The sequence below is a fragment of the Anopheles arabiensis genome, chromosome 3 (assembly GCF_016920715.1).
Source record: "Anopheles arabiensis isolate DONGOLA chromosome 3, AaraD3, whole genome shotgun sequence".
In the NCBI taxonomy this organism is placed as follows: Eukaryota; Metazoa; Arthropoda; class Insecta; order Diptera; family Culicidae; genus Anopheles; species Anopheles arabiensis.
In genome coordinates this window covers 74,615,597-74,643,096 of record NC_053518.1, presented here as the reverse complement: position 1 = coordinate 74,643,096, position 27,500 = coordinate 74,615,597, and the positions used below count along the sequence as shown (strand labels likewise).

Sequence of the window (27,500 nt, the reverse complement as noted above, 5' to 3'; positions counted from 1 at the left end):
AGGGCCGGCTTAAGCCGCGCGCACCCGGCTTAGTGAGCTAAGCACATACGCTCATCGGCGAAAGGGAGAAGGAATCGAGCCGTTCGGAGAGCGAAAAGTATTGCTCTCTCTCTCTCTTTTCAACCCCGACAGGAATTAGATTAGTGAGAGAGAGTGTTGGGGGGTTGAAACGGATCATGTCCGTATTTGCTGCAACGCTGCTGCTAGTACTGGGAGAATCTTCACCCTTATCGTAAGCATCACTTGAGCTCCTTCGATCATTTGCCTTCGATTCAGCGTGGAGAACGGGCGCAGTCTTCTCGTAGTAAACACGCAAGTGTATATATGTGTGTGTGTCTTTCTGCAGTGACGGGGTACAGTGGCCTGCAAAAACCGTTTGGAAGAAAGCGTGCTCCAATCAGTCAGTAGCGTGTGGTATTCGATGAGTCAGTAGAATGTGGGCCAGGATCCGATTACGATGAGCGCAGCAAAAACGGTGCGGTTCCGTTGCTAGAATTCCTACTAACAGGGTGTGTTCTCAATGCGAACCAAGTGTGTATTTGCCGGTGAACATAACAAGTGCCAGTGCAAGTCGTACGTACGTACGTACGCACGTACCATATTCAAACAGAAGCTTCCAAAAATCGACGTCAAAACACTTGTCACACATCTGCGTTTCGCAGTTGATCTTGTGTATGGGGTGGCTCTTTTTTGTGACGAAAAAAAAACAAGGGTGAAACACGATCAACAGCCATTTCCTCCTATCAATAACATGCATCACCTCAACACAACAACAGTAAAAACAGGCCCGACCCGAGAGACATAGACGTTATCGTTGCCTGTGTCAATATGTGTCCCCACAGCTCGTCCAACTAGGGAAGTGATTACAACTCGACACTCTGTTGTGCCGGATGAACGTTCTTCACCATCAAGCTGACGCTAGCCAGAAGCAACGTGCCTGCTAGACCTCCCCAGCGGAACTGATTCGATTGCGCTGCGTACGCAAACCCTTTTATAAGAAGGAAAAGGCTCTTATCAGTCGCTTGACAGGAGGGAATCAAATCATCAAGCAAGGGCAGGCCAGCAGCACCCCGGGTAGAGTGCGGAGTTGGTGGCTGGGTGCGGCACTGTTGTAGGTTATCATCGCTACCGCAGCCGCCCTACGGGAGAGTGCTTAGTAGGCGCGTAGATTTCGTTGCGAAACACGCAGGCCGGACGCACACTGGGACCGAGTTTGGTGGGAAAGTTGTGATTCGGAAGCAGAATGACGTCGGGGGAAGACGTCGTCGAAAGCAGCAAACAGTCATCACACGACCGTGCAGGGCGATCGTGGTCCATACCGAGCGCGTGGAGTTGAAGAATGCGTTTCGTCACGAGCAGATACGAACATGTGCCATCAGATACGGGACATCATCTGGATTGGTGAAGAGTTTGGCCGTATGTTAAAACAGAACACAGTGCATTGACTAGATAATTGAAAGGATTTAAGTGAATACTGTGAGTGAACAATAACAACAGAAAAAAGACAGTTTATGTACCAAAACAATCGAGGCAGGCGAAGTTAATCCAAGCTCAAACTTAACAAGTGGGCGAAGTCCAAGGAATGCTTCGCGGTGACGTCCGATGTGTTGAACAATTGTGTTAATCCTCAGTAAGCGTTGGATGCGAAAGGGATGATTTAGCGAACGAACGCGTGTCCCTCTCACAAGTGTGTTACTCCCTGGTGTGTTACTCAGTGCCACCCGGTTCGAAGTTCGGTCGCCGTTAGGTTGTGTACCAGTTGTTGGCAGTAATTAAATAAGCACATTTTGCGACACAATTCATTCAACTTTTGGTATGGCTGGTCGGTGATCAATTATTAAACAGGTAAGTAGAGGCATGCGATAAGATTATCTGCGGGGTTGCAACTGATTGCACAAGGAAGGGTTTTTTAGCGTTTCTACGAATGCTTCAGTTGCTTCGGTTGCATCTGGATTTTTCTCTGGAATAAGCTTGTGGAGCAGCACATGGAGGAAGTTTTGTGAAATTGTAGATAGAGAGAATTTATGGTATCAGATTAGGTGGTGTTCTATGTAACATAATTTCTGACATAGTCGACCACGTGCTTAAAGTTAGCAGAAATCCGACAAAAAGGCGACGTTCCGGCAAACCTATGTTCTTTTTCTTCCACTTTCTCGTATGCCCCTTATCAGTGGTTTGGGCTGGGCGATGAACTATTTGCGAACTAGAAGCCAGCGTTTTCATGCAAGGCGTGTGTGGCGTTTGTGAGCGTGCTAACATGAAATGCTTCTTCTTTTTTTTCTTGCTCGCTAATACCCATGATATCGGACACGAGCCAATGAAGCATTGATAATATTGATGTATATGTAAATAAGATAACAGTAGCAGCAGCAGCATAAACAGAACATCAGAAGAAAGGATACATGGTTAAAACAGAGACTTTGAAATTATAGTGATCTTAAACAGTAACAATCTCCACAAGAGAAATGTTCCAAACGTCCTACGAATGAAGGGGAATTTGATTTTTTTTAAGCAAGCGTTTATGCTGGTTCTAAAAAGTCCTCCCAACACTGAGTCACTCAGATTGCAAATCGTCTGTAAATGCGTTTTATTTGAAACATTCTCTTTTTTTGTAATTGCCAGAGAATATGGACTAATTCGAACATTGAGTCATCAGTTCAGATAAACAACGAGTGTTGAAATAAACAATGAGTGTAGCCGCCCAATAATACGCCCTTGGAGACACATACATGTGGACCGAAACATCTATCACGCTTAAACATATTATTCCTTCGCTTCTTTCTTTCCTTCGATCTCTGTGTGATTTTATTATGGCACTAAATGCCGCAATGCCCGGCCAACTCTTTCGCCCCCCTTTTCAATCTCACTTTTAAGCACGTCTTGCTGACGAGGAAGTATCCCGTCAACCCTGGTATTCCTGGGGTGGAGCAACATGATACGATTCGCTTCCTTTTCCTCTTTGTGTCGAAAATCGACTGATGCTGACGATCAGCCATGTTTTTCGTTTGGTGAAGGCATCCAGTCCCATCTCTTTATCGCGTTCCTAAACCTTCACGGTTGTGCCTTCTCCACAACAAAGGATCTTCTTAGCCACCAGCTCGTCAACAGTGTGCCAGGAGTCACATCATTTGGAATAATAAGCGGCTCTTTCGACGTAATAAAATGAGCTGTGTTGTACACTTCAAGCTCTTCAAGCTCTTCACTACACATGTCTAGCGATCGCTTAGCTCCCATAAAAATAAGGTTCCGAATGCTTATGCGATTGGACCAAAATTTACGATCATGATTCTGCGAAGCGTGTAGCAAACGGGTTTTCTTGTTTGATTTTGACCGCTTCTCATAATTATAATTTAGATTAAATTTTGTTGATACTGTCTGAGATATTCATCTGATTATACTGATATTGCAAGATGAAACTTTTGGGATCGATAGGGGTATGATCGATCACATTTATACCTGCACACATTGGACGGCACTTTATTGGACAGTTGGCTGTAAATCATAATGGGGTCTCACTTTCCATGAAGTTTATGTTCATCCGAAACTGGTTTACTAGACTTATTTTACTATCCTGCCCGGATAGAGATCCCCTTGTTACGGGGAATAATGTTTCTGGAGGAAATGGAAGCATATCAAGCATTGGGGTCCTTTCCGTTTTAAGTCCGTCAGCTGTTTGCATTGTATAGCAGTTTTCGAGCAGCTGTGTAAGTGGGTATAATATACAGGTAGGCTTATCCCAAGGTGTATGAATTTAGAAGACTGATTTTTATCGGTTCTGCTTCTGAATGAAGTTTTTAAGAGTGTTTTGGATATTTGTCAAGCCTCTAGAAAGCTTTTTTGAGCAAAAGTTCTGTCAAAAAGTGATGTTCAAATTTGGTTATAATAAACATGCCATGCAAACGTTGACTACACCCATGTGACATTTGCTCGAAATTGTTTTCCCATATCTGCTCGATTAGTACTCGATACGTTTGAAATTGTGCATTTGTGTGTGATTAAGTATGTTGAAAGCGCCAAGATTTGGTGTGATCGTGAATTAGACATTCTACTATCGATGGACGATGCCGTCGAGCTTATTTTTCATTCATAGCTATGGTTTTTTGATGAAAAACAAAAGGTTATTTAGTGTGACGTAATTCTATTGAAAATGGGTATTACTTAAGTATAAAATGGGTACATGAACAACTATAACGATATCAAACATCATTTCCGAGTGAATCTAGAAGAAAGTAATGAAAAAGCCGCATCACAGTCGATTTTAAAGGACTTTTTCTCAATTCCCTTAAACTAGTGCAGTTTAAGGGAAGTTTAAGGCTCCAGTTTAAGGGAATCTGCTCGAATTCCCGATTATTCGTGCTCAAATATGTCAATTGGCCATACACTGTGATTCTGGATTCCATCACCAGATCTCTTTAATGCACCATGGGAAAAATGTAAATACCACCTTGATTCGCCATTTTTCGAGCAGGTACTCGAATCTAATTCTAGCTGTCAGGCTAGAATAATCTAGACTGAAAATTGCAGGCTAGTTTTGTGTGTGTGGTTTTGTATGCAGTGTTTACATGATTTCAGCCTCCAACTGTTCAAAACTCCATACAAAAAGCTAACTAGAATCGTGAAGGGCCCCATTATTAGAGTCCGTGCGCCTTCCGTCAGACGACCGGCTCAGTGTAAAGTTGTAGTTATCTTGTACTGTATAATCCAGTTATGTGTGAGCAAAACTATCGGAGCATATCCGTATCCATATTTAAGTCATCGGGCTTCATCAAGCCTGAGGAATTAAACTCTATGCCATGATCTTAAACAAAAGCGGATGATTATCCATTCCAATAGTAAAATGAGCCGTGTTTAAAGATGTTGCGTAAAGTAGTATTCTTCTAAGTTCATATCAATCCAATTATCTTAAACGGAAGGATTTTGTTAGAAGTTTACTTAGCCTAATTGAGAGGTTTCATGTAACTTCACGATTTGCAAATTACATGCACAAGTGTGAGGAAAAACTCAGCTCTCATTCTTTTCTATTTGCATGATGATGCTTTCTGCAGATGACGGTGTTTTCATGAGGTCATGCCACATCCGTCCACTAATAGATGTAACTATTTTCTCTACAATTGCTCACTGATGACGATCGTAAAAGATGAAGCGAATCGAGCTTTTATGAGTCGATAAACATCCGTCACCCTTTAACCCCGGTAGGCAATTGCGGGGATCGCTATTGATCTACGTTCGTGCCTGCAGTCGGTCGGACAAATGCATCACCGCTTCTAGCCAGCCCAGATGTGTTTAAAACATGTATTATTCTGCACCGTGCACGGTGCATGCAGTTCCAGCGCTCGCTTCCAATGCTCGCCGGGTTTAACATAATAATTGTAAAATTAGCATTTGCTTACCCACACATGGGTAACATGTGACGAGACAAGAGAGTACAGACCGAAGGCCGATCGATCCAGTGTTACACACCTCCACTGATGCGAGGTTTCGTCTGCGCGATTTCGTACCGCGTGTGCCCGTGTGGTCACGAGACTTTGACGCTGCTAGACGGCTGGTGGATGTCTGTGTTTTGGCTATAAACAATGCACGAACCGGCTCTCCAGTTGGCAGACCAACTCAGACTGGTACTTGAATGCGTATGTTGCTGTTGGCCGGTATGGTTTTATTTTTAGCAATTTTATTGTCAACCTTTCCGGCCAAATAATATACAGTCCGTAATGAGTAAATTTCCCCCCACCCCCATCTTGCGTGCACCATCCACCGGTGGGTAGTGTTGGGGGGACAGTACGAATCTAATCAATCTAATCGCATTGTGACAGTTTCATTTGTGCTCGGTGTCATTTCACGTGACGTTTACGTTCACCCATCTCACAGCCGGTAGGCAAAAGGCGCGAATTAGTGCCCCGCAAGGTTCTGCTGGCTCCATCGAGACGTAATCTTATCATTAAACCCCGTCCAGCTTATAGTCCCGGTTTGATAAGATTACTTCTAGCAAGCCCGGCTTCACCGCTCCAAACGGTCCGATCGCCACCCGGCGTATATAAACGGTTGACTAGCTCGCAGTGCAATGTGTCCGACTTTGGCGGTAAGCATCGATGCGTTCCTTTCGCGTGCAACTGTGGACGATACAGTACAGGCTAGCGCAAAGGATGAGCAACGTTTTTGAGCAACGCGGTTCACATGTGTAGCTCGCAATCGGCTCGGGTGGGCCCACACGGTTATGAGTCTCTTCACAACGGAGGAATTGTTTCTTTTTTATGATATGGGGGTGGATGGGGACGCTTAAGTCAGACACTTCACATTTTCATTTAGCTTAGGTTTTATGGACAGTTCCTTGAACCACGTATTGGAATACAACCGTAGAATGCAAACATAGATAACTATGATATTCTTTAGTCATTATTAAGTAGTGTTAGTTTACTGGCTATATTAGGACGTCATGTTAATACGAAATACATTAGTGAGTTTCCTTTTACTTGGAGACTACCTAACCGTGGTGAAGTCATTATATCCCAGGATTGACAACTAACCTATCCTTTGGTAAAATGAAAGTTTGTATCCCATAGCCAATGTCCATTTTTCGCATTGATTTCACCACATATATACTAGATAAAGATTACATCAGCAAAAAGGTAAAGGTACTGCACCACATCTAAACCCGGGACTTGTTTCTACCATTCTGGTGTTAGGTTTATGTTCGTCCCGTCCACTAATTTGATTAAAAAAATAACGAAGCTTCTCAATCTGCCTATATTTTTGGTCCTAATTAACCAAATGAGTCCTGATTAATGAAATAAAGTCTGTCGTACAAACATGATAATGTCTTTGATATGTAAGGATTCTTTCGTGAGTTTTATTGGAACTGTTTGTTAGGTCCCACCGACCTGTCATAAACGGTCATAAATACGACGTTAGCCATCAAACCCGTCCTGCGCGAGGAACCTGAACCGATCGGGTGATTATCCATCAAGAAATAAATTATCCTTAAAAAATCATTGCCGAAAAATTCATTTTTGTTTTTAAATTCATTTTCTAACAAGCATTCCTTTGATGGTTTAAGTTAGAAAGCTGAAATTTGAAATGAAATGAAACCTGCCAATCTTTTATGTCCAAATGATAGTTGCGTTTCGTCGTATTGGATTTGAACGATTGTAGACAAAAAAAATTCGTCTTAAAATCTTTGTGTTTTCCATGTTTATGTTTAAAATGAGCTCTAATACATTCTATACATTTTAAAACAACGTTTCAAACTATCTTTAACTTTTTTTTTGAAGTGTTAACATGATTAAACCGCTAGCTTCATATTTAAATTATTGTCTGGTGTCGTGAAGGACTGCAAGTACAGAAAAAGGCATTTCGAGCTCCAAGCAGGTATTTTTTAAGTTTAATATATCATCGATTATAAGTATATATTTGTCAAAGCTTTCATTTCATCATTGAATCTTGTTGATTGATAGTACTAGATTTCTGTTTCTGCGCACACGTTACCCTTAGGCCTTCACATTTGGAACTTGTTTCGCAAGCCGCCTAGAGGATATTCAAGGATTCGTAATTAAGCCATTCTTCATCGGGCTACACGTTGTTCATGCCTAGAAAAGCCTAATTTAAACGAATGCGTCTAATCCGGTCTCTCGCAGCATCACGGAGGTTGTTGAGGATCTTGCTGCTTGAGACAAAGCAGTTTCGGTTTATGATTCACCGACCGGCAGTGCTATTTACATTCTTGAAGCGGTCCAATAAACTTGTCACTCGGCGGTGAACCTGTGGCACAGTGTGGTCCGTTGGTCTGGGTTACGCCCGTCTGTTTGCGCACACAATCGTCGGAATTTGTGATTTTTATTGCCGTTTATGCTAGATAAGCGAGGGCCGGAATGGGCGAAAGAACAAACTTCTTCCCTCTCCCCTCAGTGCTGATTATTTGTTCGTAGCACCATTTAGAACTCATTGCAAAGTGAAGTTGTGCTTTCGACTGTCATCTGGGGGCGATGGAATTACATTGCATTGGTGTAAAACCGTTTAAAAAACGTATTGAGCCTCATAACACTAAACAATAGTGCCAGAGTAAATGATTTGAAATTTCCATTGGCTATGGCGTAAATTCACGTACGTGTTGGCATTTTAACTGCAGCTAATCAGGTAGATAACGAACTCTCAATTATTGATTTGTTTGTGGTTTATTTAATGGAGTGTCGTGTAGTGCACTAAATAATACATACTAAATCACTAATTCTAAGCTGATTGCAATTTTCATCTCTAGTATCTTTCCATTCCTTTCTAGTGTTGTATTAATGTAAAATATGTATTTGATTGGCGTAGACTACAGAGTTAGGTTAGAGTTCATACGAACATAAACCGGAAACTAATTGTTCTCATCGTCTATTATTACTATTGACTCATTAAATCTTATGTTTTTTTATGAAGTAAACAAATTGTTTGATTTCTAATAATATTTACTTGCAGGTCATATGATATATAATATTATCACTGTTTTATCACCTTTGTATCATACTGATATTATATCATTATATCAGTGTTAAAAAATATCAAATTAAAATTCCATAAAATAAAATGTGTAGTGTAAACACGTGAATGTGCATGAGTAACTATTGGTCATGAGCGCCTAGCTTGAGGCCAGGGTATGACTCACAGATGAATGAAGCTGCCTTTAAATGTGCAATAATTGCAATAATTATCTACTGCGAAAGACATTTTGTTTGGCAAGTCGCATGTCTGTTAGAATGCGCAAAAGATGAGAATGATGTTTGATGTTAATATTTAAAAAAATGGCATACAATTTGCAGTCTTTTTACGACATCCCCCGTATCTCGTATTGGTGTATTCCGCTGCACATCGTCCTCGTCTTGGCGCAGAACAAATTGAACGGCGTTATCAGTTGAGTTGCAATTTTCAGAACAAAACAACTTACTGTGACTGCTGTAAGATGAAGTCTTTAAACAGTCAATCTCATTCAGACAATCGAGACAACTCCTATTCATCAGATACGGTCACAATCCGACATTTATGACATCCTTTGGTTCTGTCCACCTCCATTTGTCAACCAGTCATAAGGTCTTGGGAGAATAGTCTACAAGGACTCTTTGAATGGACGCGATTGCTAAGTTTTGGACCGAGTGACGACGGTACCATCACTTAGTAAGACATCAATGCATATTTATAGAAAGTCGTACATACACCGGTATGTGTGTAACGAATGACTATCCGTGTCATTTCCACGTTTTTAGTAAAAATAAATGTTTTAATCAATTTTGTATCATAAAGTCGGATAACTAAGCGGCCGCGCGGGACCTCGAGATCTCTCGCTCAACACTTTAGAAAGACCTACATTTCCTAAGACCGCTTAGGGCCTCCACTCGTGTTATTCAGCGCCTGTACATCACCACAAACTTGGACGAAATTTTCCAGTATAGTTAGGTTGACTACGTGTGATGTTATTGATTAACTGTCTACAATAACAGTAATTCCGTACAATATACGGACTTTTTGACAAATCCAGTTGTAATCTTTCCAAAAGATCGTAGAAGTTCAGGTTTTGTTTGGTTGAGAAGTTCCATAATCTTAAATGCACTAATAACTCTTTTAACTGCCTTTTTCTTTCTCTTGTCCTTGAGCCATTTGATTAGAGCATTAAATACCATCATACGCGAGCGACAGTTGTAGAAACGTTTGTACAAAGCTACTCAAAATAAACAGATAGCTACATCCGTATCAACACAACTAAATTAATAACACAACTTATCATGTAACATGGTGTGTAAAATATATTCATTACAATCCCCTATTACACCTTATTACACTTCATAAAACAATAATTCCTTTCTTCCGGTATGTATATCCTTGCTACAAGGATGCGTTATGAAAGCGCGAGCTCCATAGTAGTCCAGTCCATTCCAGCAGCTACGCACAGTTCACAGTGATCAAGTGTTCGGGCGTTCAAATCTTCTACATCGAAGCGAAGCGAAGAAAAGCCACACACGACACGCGTCTGTGGGGGAAAAGGTCGTTAGCTTCAAATTACTTTACGATGCTTATGGTGTCCTATCAAAACACATGCAGAGAAAGTGCCAACACTAGAATGAATCGTTTTCGTACCTGATGGTCAGCAGAATCAGTCTGCTATCTAAAGCATTTTGTTAAGAACAGAACCGTCAAATGAAAGGAAACGATACATGCGCCGTGCAGTTGAGTAAAGAAGCAATGATGACTATTTTGAACTTAATTTGCCATTTTATGTTGTTTTTTCCTTTTTACATGCTCTCATCAGCACAATATGATGCTGCATGGTGCAGAAGAGTCTGGTAAGAAATGTATATTAACACACATGCGCTTCCACACCCTCACACATACCCGAAAAACTGAGACCGATTTTTATGCCTGGATGGGTTATTTTTTTAAGTGTTGTGCCTGTAGTTAAAAAAATATCCAGATTGCTTTTCCTTTACCCCGAGACTGGGTACCCTTGGTGGCTGCCTGGCGAATCCTTTATCAAGAGCGTCTGTTTCATTTTTCGGTCAGTATTGCTCAGTCAGTATTGCTGGTATGTTGTTGGTGCGTTTAGAGTGTTAAAAGAAGAGCTGTGGCTGTGTATGTGTGTTTGTCCACTGTATGAAGGCAGCAATGTGTTAAGTTGTTTATTCCGAACCATCTCAATGCCTAATTGTCGCTGTTGATCCAATTGACGCCAGATAAAATCTGACCAGTTTAGCGACGTAGAACGTCGAATTTTTGTTTGTTGTTCGTTGTTTAAGGTACGTTAAGCCATTATAAAGGTGATTGTAGTGTTATTTGATAGATCATAGAGATTCATTTAAATACAGATGCAATATCATTTGAATGAATCTAACAACACAAGCCCAAGACCTCCAGGATCGTTGAGAAGCGTCTATCTTGCTACCACTGCTTGTAAGCATTTATTTGAGGTTTTCCGACTTAAAATGCATGTAACGAATCGGTATTACAACCAGATGTTCGAAAACCATTACAAGGCCAGAGGAGAATAGCGCAAAAGTAAAGTGTGAAGCAAACACAGATGGGACAGCACTCTTGGGAACGTTTGTGTAAGTTGGTGCAATGGCAGAGGCAAATTAGAGAAGGGCATGCATTTTTGTCCACTCGTTTTTCATTCTTCATAAAACTTGTCAATCCATACATTTGTCCTCAATCTTTACATCTTCTTCAAAGTTTTACGCTACAGGTTTAAGTGTGCCTTAGTTTCTTCTGGGAAGCTAAATTTCTATTTGACATCTAGGGAACTAATTTACAATTAAAGGTTCGTTCAGTGTTCGAGTGAACGTGATCGTGAAATCGTCAGGTGATATATTGAACTCACAAGTGTGATTTTTCCCTATTTTGAGAGGCAATTAGTTGATAAAAACTTAAACGTAAATCAAAACAGTTTACTGTACAGCACATTGTTTGTACTTGGTTCGCATACAAATCAATTATCAGTTGCATACAAATTATTAAATGATTATTAAATTTTTAGTAGCCTCATGATACACATAACATTAAAAAAAACCCTCTTAATATTAATGTTTACTATTAATTCTGTTGTTTTACTAATTCGACTAATTAAATTACTATTATACTAATATCCGGGTTATGAAATGCTGATTCTTACTCTTAGACTTTTCTCGTTGTTACGACTAAAACCCACTTTAGGTTTCCAATTTATTGCATAAAAAGTAAATAAGTGAAAAAGTTTGTTGTATTGCATCGCTCGTATTGAATTTGTGGTGGGAGCTCGGAATCGGAACCACCCCGTTCTGATTCAGTGTTTGGATTCAATTCCGGGGTCGATTCCGCTGCTGGAATCGTTCCTGATTCTGGAATTGATTCCGATTCTGAAATCGATTCCAATTCTAGAATCGAATACAATTCCGGAGCTCCGATTCCAAATCCGGAGCTGATTCCAGAGCCGATTCCGGAAAAGATTCCGGAGCCGATTTGGGTTCTGGAATTGATTCCATTTCTAGAATCGATTCCAATTTTGGTATAGGTTCCATTTCTGAAATCAATCCCAATTCAAGAATCGAATATGATTCCGGAGCTCCGATTCCAATTCCGGAGCTCCGATTCCAATTCCGGAGCTGATTTCAGAGCCGATTCCGGAATAGATTTCGGAGCCAATTCTGGTTCTGGAATTGATTCCCAATCTAGAATCGATTACGTTTCCGATTCCGAAGCCAACTACGATTCCGGAAACGATTCTGATTCGTATTCTACAGCTGATTCTGGAATCGAGTCCGATACTGTCCGATTCCGATCCTGGAATCGATTCCTATTCTGGAATTCTGTATTCAGCAGCAACCGAGATCTGATTTCCTTACTACTATTTAATTCAGTTAAATTGTTTTAGAACTGCAATGAAAACTGACTGTATTTATTTCGAAAAAATAGAATAAGTACAAGACAATCTGTCAAAACTTATCCATTTGCATAACAAGCAGCGACAAACAACACATTGAAGGGGTACGTGTATCGCTTCTACGTTGCCACCCAGTACAACCAAACAGTGTTAAATCCTCATAGTAATATCCCTAGGGCAGTTACAACTAATGGTTGAAACGTGACGCGGAAAAAACTGAGGTTTAATGTTGTTTCGATTTTTATTTCATTCACTACACGCTTATCGTTTAATTTAGCACATTAACGTTGTCAAGCATTGGCTCATGCATAGGTGCTATCTTTAGCTAAAAGATTAAATTGCTCAACACATATTAACAACAAGAATTATGATTATTTTAGTTTTTTTCAGCTATGCATCTAATCTAGTTGTAAGAGGGTCTAGAAAATAGTTCCCAATTAATGGAATGTTTAGAAATACGTATAAAAAAAAGAGAAATATATCTTTGTGACTATGAATGGTAGATTATTTGAATGTGGAATGTACAAGTGAGCATAATCAAGATTTTTTTGTGATTTTCAAGCATGTACCCAGTCGACCGGATGTATGACAATAAAAGAAGAAAAACCATTTATTAGCCGTTATTTCAACACACTCTTATTTCCAACATCCGAGTGTTTCGTTCGATTTTAAACATTGAGTGTTATTTTTGGATACTGTACCGAAAAAGTAATGCATTTATGACCCCACAGTAACTCATACCCCGCCAACGTTGTTCTCCAGCGATCGCGGAGGCTTTTTGTTACAACAGCGTCCTTTCAATCATTGCCCCCGGACGCTTTCTCCGAGAGCTAAATCAGTTTGTGTTAGCAATTTGTGCTATTACCAAGCGTGTATGTTACATTTCCCGCACACGGCGTAATGTGTAAACACATTCGAGTCGCTGCAGACGCGACGCGAGCCACAGAACTGGGCGTGTGATGCACAATGGGGTTCTTTGTTCGTCGCCTTCGCCGTGCGCGAATGTGTGTTTGACGCGCAGTCACACGAAGAGATGTAATTCTTTCCAGATAAACAAAAAAACGCATAATACTCACACACACACACACACATTAACGTGAATGCAGATCCAATGATAATTTATGCCACCAGCAGCAACTATTACTACTGCCACACAGCACACACACAGCGCAGACGATGACGAATCGATGTATTGAGTAGAATGTGAAGAAACCATTGAACATTTTAATGCTCGAATGGGAAACGCGATTACCAAGCGCGGCATGAAGAGCAGAAGCGGACAAGAGCGGTACACAAAATTGAACAATAAAAGAACGCAAGCACCCGAGGAAGGATCGTCGAAGACGAAGCTACATGTTTATGGCTTAAGCCGCGTACAATTTTTTGAAACCTTTTGCTGTGCACGTCAAAGCAGAGTTCTTCATGTCGCGTCATAATTCTGTTACTCCTTCTTTCCTTTCGATGTGCAGTTTGGCTCCGCTGGCAAACGCTGGTCCACGGTATGCTGTAGGCAAATGCACAATGCATGAACACGAATGAATACTTGAAGCATATTTTGAGCCACAGTTTTATTTGTGCGGATTTTCATCCCCGATTTAATTGCTGCGAAACGATTTAAGGCTGTGTTGTAAACTATTCATCCACTTTTGTAGGAACTTTGAAACCGCTCGGGGTTGGTACGGACCGGCACACCCTCCTTCCTGGATGGTAAGCTGTGTCCCCAAAGGGGGGAGTTTTTTGTTCTTTAGTTGCGGCAAACGCAGACCGCCTTACTGTTGCAGTAACCACCGCGATAGCGGCGGGCGATACAGTGAGCGGCACAAAGGCTACTGCCCACACCGAACCCGCTGGCCAGATCGCAGGTCGCTCGCTTGGCCCGATAGTTCTCCAGCGCGGCATGGTGCGTTTCCTCGGGCAGTTCGTCCACTAATGGGGGGGGGAAAACAACCGAGCACACAGGATACGTTAGTGGACAACGGCAAAAAGGGATGCGAACGGAAGGATCAAAGCATTTTATGCTACTTACGAAGGGTATTGAGATTGGCACCGCCGCCCAAAGCCGCTTCTTCCTGCGGGGCTGCCTGGACGCTGCCGTTCAGCAGGGTAGCCGCCAGCACAACGGCAATGGCACAGACGATCGTTGCACACTTCATGATGAGTTCAGGGTTTGAGGATGCTCAAGAAAGGCACAGTAGTAATAGCTTTAGCTTGGCTGGAGTTGCTCCGTTCACTCGACTGTTCGAACACGGTTTGATTGATCTCGCCCACCGACGGGACTGTTTTATATGCATCGAGACTGCTACTACTACTGCGCCTTCCCTTTTGCGTGATTCCCCGCGCGAACGTACGAAAGCTCGTTTTTTCCCACCGCGTCGAGGGGATCCCACCCGGCGTCGGCAAGACACAAAAAGTGAGGCTCGGTAAAGTACCTTGTTTTTTCGCGCAATTTGCGTTTACAGTTTCCTACAGCCCCCGTCTATTATCGGCTATTTGTCGATTACACTGCGGTGTTTGATTTTGTAAATTGTGCTTTCTTTGTAAACTAATTGACTCAACGGACGATAGAGTCCTGAGATAAATGACTGATGGGAGGGACAAGACTTCTCTCCCGTTCGGTGTGCTCTTACTCTGTAGGTACTGTTTGTCCTTCCTAGTAGTCCTTCTGGATGGCTGATAGCGGGTCGATACATGTGCACAAAGTAAGCTGTCAGACGGGAGAGATAACATTCACCTCGCTACGGGCAGGTGTGCATTTGCTTCAATTGTAATCAATTGCACCTTGCTTTTTGTCTTGCAGAACGTATCTAAAGTCAGTGTATTTAAAAAGTATTTCAAATGTGTTCAACTTTTCGAACGTTGCAAAGCAATTCTTCAACAGAGCAGGGTGCATGTAAGCATAGTTAATCATTGGAATGATTAACATCCCTTGACAGTTCCGTGGTATAGTTGTCGTGTCGTTCCCGTCATAGATTCAATTCACGTTGATTCTTGTGATAATTTGAAGTCATGAGCATGATTAATCTTTTCAATGCATAAATTGCCATTCATTTTGGCATATTCTTCATGATATCAGTTTCATCGTCAGTTTCTTACATTCTTAGCTGACTTCTAATCAACCGATGACTGCATCCTTAGCGATCGCTAACCATCATCCCCAACCAGTTAAACCGCTTAAATAAGTTTAAAAATAACACCATAATAAATTAAAAGATCGCATAATCGTGCAATTCATTTGTTTCGTTCGCGTTTGAACCCCCAATGAAAAAACGCTAATTATTTATTGGTTTATTACTCAGTATGATGATTGGTTTGGCGGACTGGCTTTCTCGTCCATGATCCATCACCGATTATCACACTGACTAATGTGATGCACACCGGCGAGGCATCATTTCATGCCATTCCTGCGAATGAAGATGCTTTATTGCTTTTTGGTTGTTTTTCTCAGTTTTGATTTTTGGCGAATTCCTCAAACGTCGTAAAACACAACAACATGGATTCCTACGTAGTGCAATCTTTAAGGGCATGGATCGATTTTTGAGGTGCAATTCTTCGTACAGAGTGAAAATGCAATAATTATATGTAGGAGAGAGAGGCAGAGAGCGAGATTCTGCATCCAGCATCCCAAAAGAACCAGAATCTCCAATGTGATCACACATTTTTTCCTCTCAGCCGTTGAAGAATAGCTTGATCCCTTGTGTTCTGTTTAATTGTTACCAATATTTAATGATCTTACGTGCCATAGATTGGTGTTTGCGGAGATTCATGTGAGGCAACATTCAAAAATAGCTAGATCGATCGGTAACGAACGATGGGATTCAAGATCGTCATGGACACCCGCTCAATACCCGTCAGGACGAATATAAGTGAATCCTTAATGTACGTTTGGTTTTATTTATTAACCTGTTGAGTTGCACATTGAGGGAACGGTCAGAACCTCGTCGCATGCGATTTTGCCGTATGCGGCAAGAAAGGAGTTATCTCGATTTTCTAGCTTTTCAAGCTATTATTATTTTATTTCATTGTTTCTTTATAAAGATAATCATTATTTGATACGATTTTAGACATTTGACATCAGAAATAAAATCGAATGCGGCGATGCGGCAATATCAAATGATTCTAATTTTGCCGCATCACCGCATGCGGCAGATTCGCAAGTGCTGTCATTAACGTCAAATCCCATACAAAAGCTTGCGGCAAAATCGCATGCGGCGAGGTTCTGACCGTTGCCTGATTCAGAATCCTTCAATTTTACCGTGTGTGTCTTTTATTAATCGTACCTTTAATATTATTCCCATCAAAGCGTATATCCTGAACGATCCTTTTGATGTGTATGTCTCTCTTTGACCGCAACGGCATTTGGCGTTTGTGACCGATCGGGTGTATCTTAATATGGGTATTGCATCGACCTTACCCTTACTCTTACCACTGTTCGTAACCATTGCGGCTATATCTAAATATTTATTTATTAAGGCCAACGATATCGACAAGCATCAATTATTTGTTTGCTGATCAATTATTTCGTTTGGCTATCAATGTTGATTATAAACAATAGAAAACTTATAACTTGTAGTATCATTAACCTCCGATCATTATACTATTAGCTTCATAATCCCTCTAATATGAATATGATAACCAAAACCTAATAAGATTAGCAAATGGGAAAGTAAATCCTATTATTGAACAAGTATTGAATAAAAAAACGAAAAAATAAAAGCTTTTCTTTGTTTCTATTGCTGCTTGACTAATCGCCAGACTAACTCTCCTGCTAATTATTATCACAACCGATTAACACATCGCTCGTATCACTCCTACACGAATCAAATCTCAAGTGTACTTTAGTGCAATCGTGGCAAGTGCCGTTCTTGACTGTTGTTTACTTTATGTAATGCTTTGTGTTACTACTTTATCATGCTCTCTTAGATATCCCCAGCACTTGTAAGACAAAATGTGGGCCACACATTAATTCAAATATTGATTTGTTTAATTGTGGCTTTGAAAATAATGCGTTACTATACTCACTTACGCAAAAGCAGAGTTGAACACTTGAAATTTCAACTTAAAAGTGGCCAACAAATCACATCGATAACTGATAAATAATTCTACTAAACCACAAAAAAAAACCTCATCAGGCTTAACCGTATTAACCACAAACATTCTCTGTCAGCCCTGCGTCCATAACTGCTGCCGTTGGAAAAAAATAATAATAATTTACTACCACATTCACTGTCGTACCCGGTCCGAGGACGAACAGATTGAGGCTGGTCAGGTCGTCGCGTTGCGTTCGGCGTGTCCCGCCAGGACCCGACGCCGTACGTGGGACAATTATCCTACTGTACCTTATTTTTTTTCTAACGTTCTGACGTGGCGCAATGCTGCTGGTCGGTGCTGGTTCCCGTTGGCAACCGGCAAAGGACACGTCGCACTTTGTTAGGACGCGGCTGTTTGCTAGGTGATCAATATTAGACGGGAAGCATCGGCTCCGGCTCACGCGAGAGTGGTGGATGGAATTTATTTTACTTCTGCTTCCGTCGTCGACTGGTGGAGTGCACGTGTGTTTTCGGATTCGCGTGACGGTGTGTAGAGTTTATATAGAAGCGAACGGTCTGCTACGCTAGCACCGTTGAACGTTTGTTGTGTTAAGTTCAGGCGATTTAGTTGTTTTGAAAGTTTGCCAAAAAAACGGGTTCTGTGATGGTAGTGAAGCTGTCGAAAGGCAGAGTCGAGCTTGCTGCAGCGCTACGGATAATAAGACTGAACAGTAATTTATTGCGGAGAAGAGGAGGTGGGTACAATTGAAAATGTGTTCTTAAATTGTACGTTTAACACTGTGCCAAGTGTCTCTAGCGTATATTGGGAGTTAGTTACTTACTTATTTACTTACTTACTATAATTACTATAATTAAGTTCATTTATAAACAAATCAAACCTACTCCATGTTCTGCATGACGATTCAAGTGATTTTTAATGTCACAAAAAATATAGAAAAAAAAAATTTATTCCTTATCCGGGTGGGAAGTACATTCTTCTATAGGTGGACAAAGAATTGCACCATTATATTTTTCTTTTTTCTATCTTCATAATTATTTGTATATATGTAGAATTACCAATTGATGATCTGTTACATCTTAATTAGGCCATACAACCCGTTGAAGATTAAATAAATAATAATAATAATAATAATAATAATAATAATAATAATAATAACAATTGATGTCGACAAAACACATGACTTACAGGGTTGTCCAGGAGTTATCATAGCTGTGGGACACTTTAATGACTCTTTCTTAAGTGAAATGAACTTAATGTAATGGGAATTGGGCTCTATCGCATCCTTGTTGGACAAATCCAATTGGATTTTCCAAGGCGTCTGTCCAAAAACGGTGCCAAAGAGTCCAATTTCCAACATACGAAGTTCACTTCCTATTAGATAGAGTCAAGGAAGTGTCCCACAACTATGAGAACCCCTGGAAAACCCTGTAATGTTTTCAGTTGATTTAGTTGAAGTGTCCCAAACGAACGGACAGCTTCACATTTATCACGCGCTGGATTGAGTTTTTCTCGCCTCAAGTTATGCAATTTTGTGTCTCGGTGGATCTTTTAAATGATGTTCATAATTTCTTTTCTTTATAAACGAATAGTTCATAATAGTAATTAAAATAAAAGCAACATATGGATAATAATATATGTGTTGCCTCATTTTATATGAAATTAAAATGAATTGTTTGTATGACTTAATTCATTCAATTCAATCATTCCTGCAAGCATGGAGCCATTAATTTCTGAATTAATAATATCCTAAAAATGACACATTGCATGCAAAACTGCATAACTCTAGGCGCTCCGGATCTAGCATTCTCCCACCGAACAGTTATTGTGTCATAACAACTCTGTCCTACACTCCCGGTACAGTGACTGCACCCATGTTTTAAACAAATCCACCTCATCCAACGCCCAAACCGGGTGTGAAGTAAGTGGCCCCAAAATAGAATACCCCGAAACGGAAGGATAATGCTGAGATAAATAATGTTATATCCCCTTTAAAGACACCTCACCCTGGTAAGCCTGATGATAACTGTCGGCTGGCTATCTTATCAATGGTTTAGTTCCTTCCTTCTTTTTTTATTCACACACACACACACACACGGTTTTAATCGTTGCCGGGCCTTTACGCCACAGGCTCGTGCGAAAGCGAATTATCGGCACAGTGAAGGGATTGTGTGTCAGATCCTAGGGGTCGCGATATGATAGGGCGGGTGCGCGATATATAGGTTCCATACGCCCGGGTGCGCACCGTCACAACCCGTCCACCTTTGGGCCGGAGTGGATTTACTTTATCGAAACAACCCCTCAACGCTCGGTAGAAACCGTTTTGGGGGTGCAAAAGTGCAGTTCCTTCCTATGACACCGGACGGGACGACGGTTGGCGACGACGGCTGGCGCTTATCCTTCCCGGCGGTGGACATTGTGCGTTCGCACAACCGTGGCACCGTACAGCTGGACCACAATTATCCCACATGAGTGTGAAAACTTTCGATCGTCTTTTTACGAGAAAACTGGGTTAGTGTGTACAGTGTGTGTGTCTGTGTTGGGTAGCAAGAAATTATGGCCTAAGTGTGTGTGTTGAGGATATGAATAGTTTATTGACAGTAGTAAAATCAAAAGCAGTTTACTGTGCAATTTGTCGCTCGATAAGACAAATCATACCGCGCGTTACAAAATCGTATACATGTTTAATGGGCTGGTTGCCTTACGTTGTTTGCTAAGCAAGCAACGTGCAATGTGGTTGTGGGCGATTTAATAAGCCGATTAGTGAGCTAACAGTGTAATTGAGCTTTAAAAAAGACAAACATTTTAGAAATTTCACGTAATTTATCTTATGCATGCTTGCAATTTCGTGGCTATATTTCGGTTTTTTGTTTAACATCGTGTTTGGACATTTAATTTTATAGTATCTTCTTCTTTGGCTCAACAACCGATGTCGGTCAAGGCCTGCCTGTACCCACTAGTGGCCTTGGCTTTCAGTGACTAATTGATTCCCCCCCATAGCAGGATAGTCAGTCCTACGTATGGCGGCGCGGTCTATTTGGGGATTGAACCCATGACGGGCATGCTATTAAAGTCGTACGAGTTGACGACTGTACTACGAGACCGGCTAATTCTAATTTTATAGTATAGTATAGCGAAAATTATGTTATGGGTTAAATAATAACAATATGAATTTAATGAAGTTACATAAGCCAGCCTAACTCTTCATAAAATGTACTTTGCGTTTCATCATCTTTCTTAGCTTTTATGGTTGGTGAATAATAGGGGAAAGTGGGGCAAAATGGTCATATGCATCATTGGCAAATTGACACGTTTATAATGACTTTTCATGATTGAAAAAACTTGAAATGCAATGTTTAAAGCCCACGATGAACGTTTCATAACCTAAAATTTCAAAATAAGTGAATAAATTAGCGAATAAAATGTTTGCACAAAAAGATGTAATTTTCACCGTCACGAAAATAAGCTTTCGTAAGAATTTAACATTGCATTAGTGAAAAAAAAGAAAGTGTATCCTACCACATGACATTTACCCATGATTTACGAAGAAAAAGTAACTATTTTAATTTAATATTAAGTTTTTAACAGAGCTTACAGAATTTTCCAAGCCAATGCACACAGCATTATTCATCGCTTGCAGGATGTTTTTCAACAGCTGTCCCGTGTTATATGTACAGGGGTTTCCAAATCACTTTCGAATGTGCACATCATTATTAACGACCTCCAAGATGTTTTTCAACAGCTGTCAAATTGTGTATTTGCTTCAAAATGAAATTTCGGTTTTTACACATGATTTTCAACACGTCACAATGAACTGTCAAAATCAATCCAGCTTCAGGCGTGTTGAAAATCATGTGAAGGAACTGAAAAGTGTTTGTAATGCAAACACAATAATTCACTGTTCAAGGTGCCTAGATAGACTACAGGTGGGTCCTTAGCTCTGATTTTGATAGCCACGATGGATATAGATTTCTATGGAGATTGGCAGATAGGGAGTAAGTATTGCTAAGGACTTTGAATGACTTTGCTAAGTAACTTTGAACTCCCTAGCCGTCAAATGAAGATCTTGTAAAAGTACACAGAACGGACCGACCTGTAGTAATTTATGGACCTTGCATCTGTTGAAAAACATCCTGCAAACAATGAAAAATGTTGTTGACATTGGAAATTGACTCGAAAAACCCCGTAAAACTATGCCTGAAGTCGAATGTTGTGGTCCATTTTGCCCCATTGTTTTAATGTGTTTTGACATTTTGTGTATGACCCTTTGGCCCCATAGCAAAACCTATCCTTTACAGTACCATTTTGCTCCTCTTTGCCTTAAATGATTATCGATTTGATTCATGGAAATATATTATACTTCATCGATAAGATTCAAAGATAAAAAGCTCTAATAACATACTTTTTCCCACCTTCTTCTCCCGCTACTCAGATTTTAAGTTACAAATTATGCGAAAAAAGTTCGTGCAAACGTTGGCCGCACAGCAGCTTGAAATGTCCACCCACATACGAGCGCCGGGCGATATGGAGCCCGGCAAGGAGCACAGACAGCAGCAAGCAACGCGCACATCGCGCGACTCGCCCCAGTCGTCCGAGCACAGCCGGTCCGACGGGCAGGTGATCGAAATCCTCGACGACGACAACGACGTGGAGCTGATGATGGAACGCCACCGGAAGTATCACCCGCGCAAGTACGTCAATCTGCAGCAGCCACCGTCGAAGATATACTACGACCCGGTCGACAGGCCGAGCTCGCCCGCACCGGACCGGGCCGATCAGCACAAGCAGGTGAATGGGGCAGGGGAGCAGGAGGAGGAGGAGGAGGACGAAGAGCGGCAGCTTGTGATCGATTGTGTGCGGGATGCGGGCTCCTCGTCGTCGTCGTCCTCGAAGGAACCAAACAACAACAGTGCGGACATGGCGAACGGCAATCACGCCGAGGAGTGGGACAGTAATGGTGAGCCGGCTGGTCCTATCAGCTTGCAGGCTCCTCCTCCTCCTACTACTGCTACTGTCCCGGAATGCGCGAATGCAGCGGACAACAGTGAGCAACAGCAGCAGCAGCAGAAATCGCCAAAAAAGGATGCCGCCCCGTCGTCCGGTTTAAATTGGCACGTGCCACAGAACCAGAGCCTGACGCCTGTCGGACCACCGCCAGAACTTCGGCCACTTCTCCAATGTCCGCCAAACGTCCCCCGCCCGAGACCGGACACACCGGCACCTAGGATGATGATGATGCAGCAGCAGCAGCAACAGCAGCACGATCGTCTGCCACCTCACCTTCGTGGCCATCGATCGAATCCTTACGAGCGTCCTCCGGCTGGCAACGATCACAGCGCAGCGCTGGAAGCTAGACGACGCGCTGCCACACCACATCCCGGGGCAATGGCCGGTCATAGAACGCCCAGTGCGCCCCAACCAACCGCCGAATCAGCAAGGTAAGTGTGACGAAATGCTTGACCGTCCTCGGCGCAGAATCGCCCCTTTTAACACCCTTCCCTTTTTTCCCCCTTTGCGACCACAGAAAATCCGCCTTTTGTGCGCCCCGCGAAAGCAGACAGCCGTATCGGAGCGCGATAATGCCGCCGCCACCGCCGCTAATGCCGTCGCTGCCCGGTGCGGTGGCCAGCAGTGTCGCTGCCGCACCGCGCACTCCCTTCTACCACAATCCGTTCCTGCAGCCGTTTCTGCACTATCAGCCGCACGGTGGCGGCGCGCCCGATCCGCAAACCTACCACACGCTCGAGGAGTGGTACCGGGCCGGCTATCCGGCCCCGCACCTGCTAGCGCCCGCCGATCTCGACTTCTACTACAACTGCTTCCTAAGCAAGATGCTGTTCGGGGCCGCGATCGGCTACCACCAGCAGCAGCAGCAGCAGCAGCACCACGAGCAGCTCTATCGCAACTATCCGGCGCTGGCGATGACACCGGGCAACGCTTTCTATCCGCCGCCGCAGTACGGGTTTGTCAAGCCCATTACTGCCACGGCTCCCGGGCCTGTCGCTTCCACTACTGCTGCACCGACTGCTGCTACTCCTGTACCGGCTGCGGCTAATGCACCATCTCAGGCGATTAATTTTACACAGCTCTATAACGGCGGCGCGCCATCTTCTGCAGCTGCTGGGTGAGTAAATGTGATCAAACTGCGCTGCAAATCAATCGTGTTAATGCTTGTGCTGTGCAAGCGTCCCTACTAAATCTACTTCGACATGGTTACAATTGCCGCATGCAGGCATCATAAATATTTGGACGTTGGATATCGCGATTGCTGTGCTGCCATAAATTAGTTTATTGCGCTGTGCAGCAATTTTCCTTTACCCTTTTTGCATCTTTGCGGGCACGGAGCGATATCATGAGAGTTTAAGGTGCGCGAGAGAAAGCGCGCGCCGCTGTACAGTAACGCTGCCGATGTTTAGAAACGCTTCACCGCACGTGTAGTGCGGGTTGCATACGAGCAGGAGGAGACTGTGCAGTAGAACTTACATTTGCATGCATTTGCTTTCTACCCGTTGATCTGTTTAATTGCACTTGTTCTATTGCATTAGATTGCCAAATTAATACAAATTATTTTAAATAACTTGTACGACTTGCACGCTCGTCATGGGTTCAAGCCCTGAATGGACCGTGCTCCCATACTGTTATGTGTAATCAATAATTCACCGAAAGCCAAACCCATTAGTGGTACAGGCTGGTCTTGGCCCCAACAACGGTTGTTGTGCCAAAGAAGAAGAAGAAAAAGAAGAATACTGTTAAATAGCTCAGCAAAAAAATATTTTACGCATTTTAATAAAGAGCTTAACATACCTTACTCTTCAGAAACGCTTTAAAAATAATTATGCTGTTGAATAGTTATTAATTAATTACAGGATTTTTCAAATCACTTTCCAATGCAAACATTGTATTTCACCGCGTGCAAGAAGTTATAATTTACATCACTTTGATACATCATTTTTTTCTTCTGCATGATTTCCAACACTTCAACAGTGATCAACGGCTTCAAATCCCGACGAAAAAAATGACGGCAACATTTCGTTGAATTGTTGAAAATCATGCTGAAGAAATTACAGGGTTTCAAGTCGCATTCGAATGTGCACATCATTGTTCACCCCCTGCAAGATGTTTTTCAACAGCTGTCAAATTATTATAAGCATCACAATATTGTTTCAGTTTTTCACATGATTTTTATCACGCCTCAAGCTGGATTGAGTTTGGCAGTTCTTTGTGGTGCGTTGAATATCATCTTTAAACACTGAAAATGTATTGTGATGCAATTACATCATTTGACAGCTGTTGAAAAACATCTTGGAGGTGGCGAAGTTTAAACTGTAAAATGGAAATTAAGCTTAAAATAGCTTTAAATTTTAAGAAATTCGTCCAAGTCTTCCCTCCTGAATAATAACAAAAGCGTCAAATCTAATTTAACATGATTTGTCTCATTTCATCCATTCCAGACACCACGCTACAAGCTTACCGTCCACAACCACCGCACCAACCCATCAATCGCCGCAAAGAGTACCCCACACTCCCTACTTCATGAACCACTCGATACCACCACGGCCCGGTGCGATGGAACGTGCCGGAACCCCTGCCCCAGGGCATCCTTCAGCTCCACGGCCGTCTTCTGCTGCGCTAATGCCACCGCCCCCGGGTGTGGCATCGGGCTCGCGGAAACGTTCAGCTCCATCAGCTTCATCGGCAAAGCGTCCACCTTCGGGTAGAGCAGATCCACCCGCTTATCTGGCTTCCCCATCTCAATCCATCAGCATGCCTCCTTCGGCCTATTCTATGGCACTCCCTCCTCCAAGCAATCATCCACCAGCTGGCAATGTGGCGGCACAGCACACTACCAACAGTATGCCGCCCCCGAGCAATCATGCTCCCTTCGACTATACGCATTCAACTGCAGCTGCTGCTACCACTGTCACTACTTACGCTACTCCTACTATTCTTTCCACAATGCTGTCATCACCTGACCGTATGCCACCGCCAAGCAATCATCCACCGTACAGTACAGTGTCCGATCGGTCTCCTCCTGCCAGATCGGCAACGCCGGCACCGGGCAGAGGTATGCCGTCTCCGACCAATCATCACCGATCTCCGACCCTGGGCTTGCCTTCAACAAACATGTCACCGGAGAGTATGGCTCGTCCAAGCCATCCTGCAACTTCCAACCATTTGATCTCCTTCCCTAATGTAATGTCATCATCTGGCAGTATGCCGCCTTCAAGCAATCATCCACCGTCCAATATGGGCTCCCCTACTGCAACGGCCACTAGTACTGCTGGTACACTGCTGTCTGCGGGTAGTATGCCACCTCCCAGTAACCATCCGCCATACCATACCACGACTTCTACTTCCTCTATGTCGTCACCGGGAAGTATGCCTCCCCCAAGCAGCTATCCATCTGCTGGTTCATCCAACGCTTCAACTACTTCTAGCAGCAGTATGCCGCCACCACCAACAGTCAATCCCAACTACTCATCCTCATCCTTTCCAATGATGCCACCTATTATCAGTTACTTGCTACCGCCTGTGCCACCTACCACATCCGTTCATTCCACTATGTCGTCTCCATCTTCCATACCTACTACTTCTTCGACTTCTGCTACTGCTGCTGCTCACAATGCACCGGCCAGTATGCCCTCGCTCGATACGGTCTATGCCAGCTCGAGCATGATGCCACCGCCCAGTACCCCGTCGACGAGCAACCGTGCAGCAGCCTCCAACCAACCGACATCTCCCCCGACGACTGCCGCCAATACAAACGGCTCCAAGAGAGGTTCCCGAGCGGCTCCAAAATCATCCCCCTCAACATCGCGTACACCCGAACCGCCAACTCCACCAGCACCGAAGCGTCGCAACCGGCGCGCTTCCGTCGCGGCAAGCCAATCGCCCTACCTTACGGCACCCCCTTCCCAGTCACCGATACCACCACTGCCACCGACACCGAGGCCACCGCCAATCGCCACACCGACGGACACCACGCTCGACACCACCAACCTCGGCTCCATCCTGACGGCTGTACGCCAGGAGATGGCATCCTTTCTGCAGCTTCGGCGCAACGACATCCTGACGACGATGCGCATCTATACGGGCGGCCGGACCGATTTCGCCCTCTTCCTCGCCGAGATGAAGCGGCACAACGTGACCTACCGGGACTTTATGCACGTCGCGTTCGCGCTGATGCGCCGCTACGGGCAGGACCGGTTCGCGAAGGAACCACCGAGCGAGCTCGACTACCAGTGGGCCAATCCGCCCCAGGAGTTTGCCACCTACTTTTCCAACATACACCCCTGCACGCACCAGTTTGTGGGGGAGAATTTTGAATTTTTGCTCCTGGTGGTGGACAATCTGCTGCACCAGTACTTCGAACCGATGGAGTACTTCCTGCTAACGTACGTGTTCGGGGTGGGATCGCGCACCAGCGGGGCCGGCTGGAGCGGATCGGATAGAGCGCCTGGGGGAGAGATAAAATGAAATGAGTAGGAAGGACATTATTTAATGAGAGAGACAACATGACAATGTGAGGAATGATACTGGCGTTTGAAGGAGAAGACTTGTAGACTTAAGCCTAATCCTCTTAAGCCTTTTTTGTTTGATTTAATTATTATTATTTAAGGTATTATTGTAGCGTTTAAGACACGGCAGAGTTTCATCCTTGAACATTGAACTGTCCTGTTTTGACTGACGCCCTGGTGTACGTTTTGCATAGCAAAGCGAAGTGAGGCCCAGCATCAATTAGGAGCTCTTAGGGATATCGAATAAAGAGGTCGAGGAAAGTCGAGTGCGTGTGTACGTGTGTTCACCGTAAGGGATGTGTAACGTTGAGGGCAAAGTCCTCACCATTCAAACGAAGCTCTCTCTCTTACTCTCTATCTCTCTATCTCTATTGCATTATTATATATTCATGATTAAGAGGCGATTTGACAAAGAAGTAGAAATAAGTTCATTTGCTTGAAGAAAGCAACCGAGAAGTTAAGCACAAGCGGAACCATAAACAGCAAAGAAGCCTTAAGCTTGCGCGCAGGAATAAAAAAGAATTACCATTGTCCTTCTGAAGGCGAAGGATAGGAAACCA

At 43.1% G+C, this 27,500-nt stretch overlaps 2 protein-coding genes across 3 annotated transcripts; one reads left to right on the top strand and one right to left on the bottom strand.

The window, feature by feature from the left end:
• The first annotated feature begins 200 nt into the window (after positions 1 to 200).
• Positions 201 to 27,500, top strand: LOC120899909 (proline-rich protein 36-like). Of its 2 annotated transcripts, none has more exons than XM_040306255.1 (4): positions 201 to 1,845; positions 21,855 to 22,860; positions 22,947 to 23,546; positions 24,874 to 27,500. In XM_040306255.1, the coding sequence occupies exons 2-4, from the start codon at positions 21,872 to 21,874 to the stop codon at positions 26,897 to 26,899; spliced, it is 3,615 nt and encodes a 1,204-aa protein (XP_040162189.1). In that variant the 5' UTR covers positions 201 to 1,845; positions 21,855 to 21,871; the 3' UTR covers positions 26,900 to 27,500. The 2 variants fall into 2 exon arrangements, with proteins under 2 accessions (XP_040162189.1, XP_040162188.1); XM_040306254.1 differs by lacking the exon at positions 201 to 1,845 and adding an exon at positions 19,691 to 19,933.
• LOC120899913 (defensin) lies at positions 13,917 to 14,642 on the bottom strand. The gene is made up of 2 exons (XM_040306269.1): positions 14,403 to 14,642; positions 13,917 to 14,302 (listed from the first exon to the last, which is right to left on the bottom strand). Exons 1-2 carry the CDS (start codon positions 14,527 to 14,529, stop codon positions 14,121 to 14,123), a joined length of 309 nt encoding a protein of 102 aa, XP_040162203.1. The 5' UTR covers positions 14,530 to 14,642; the 3' UTR covers positions 13,917 to 14,120.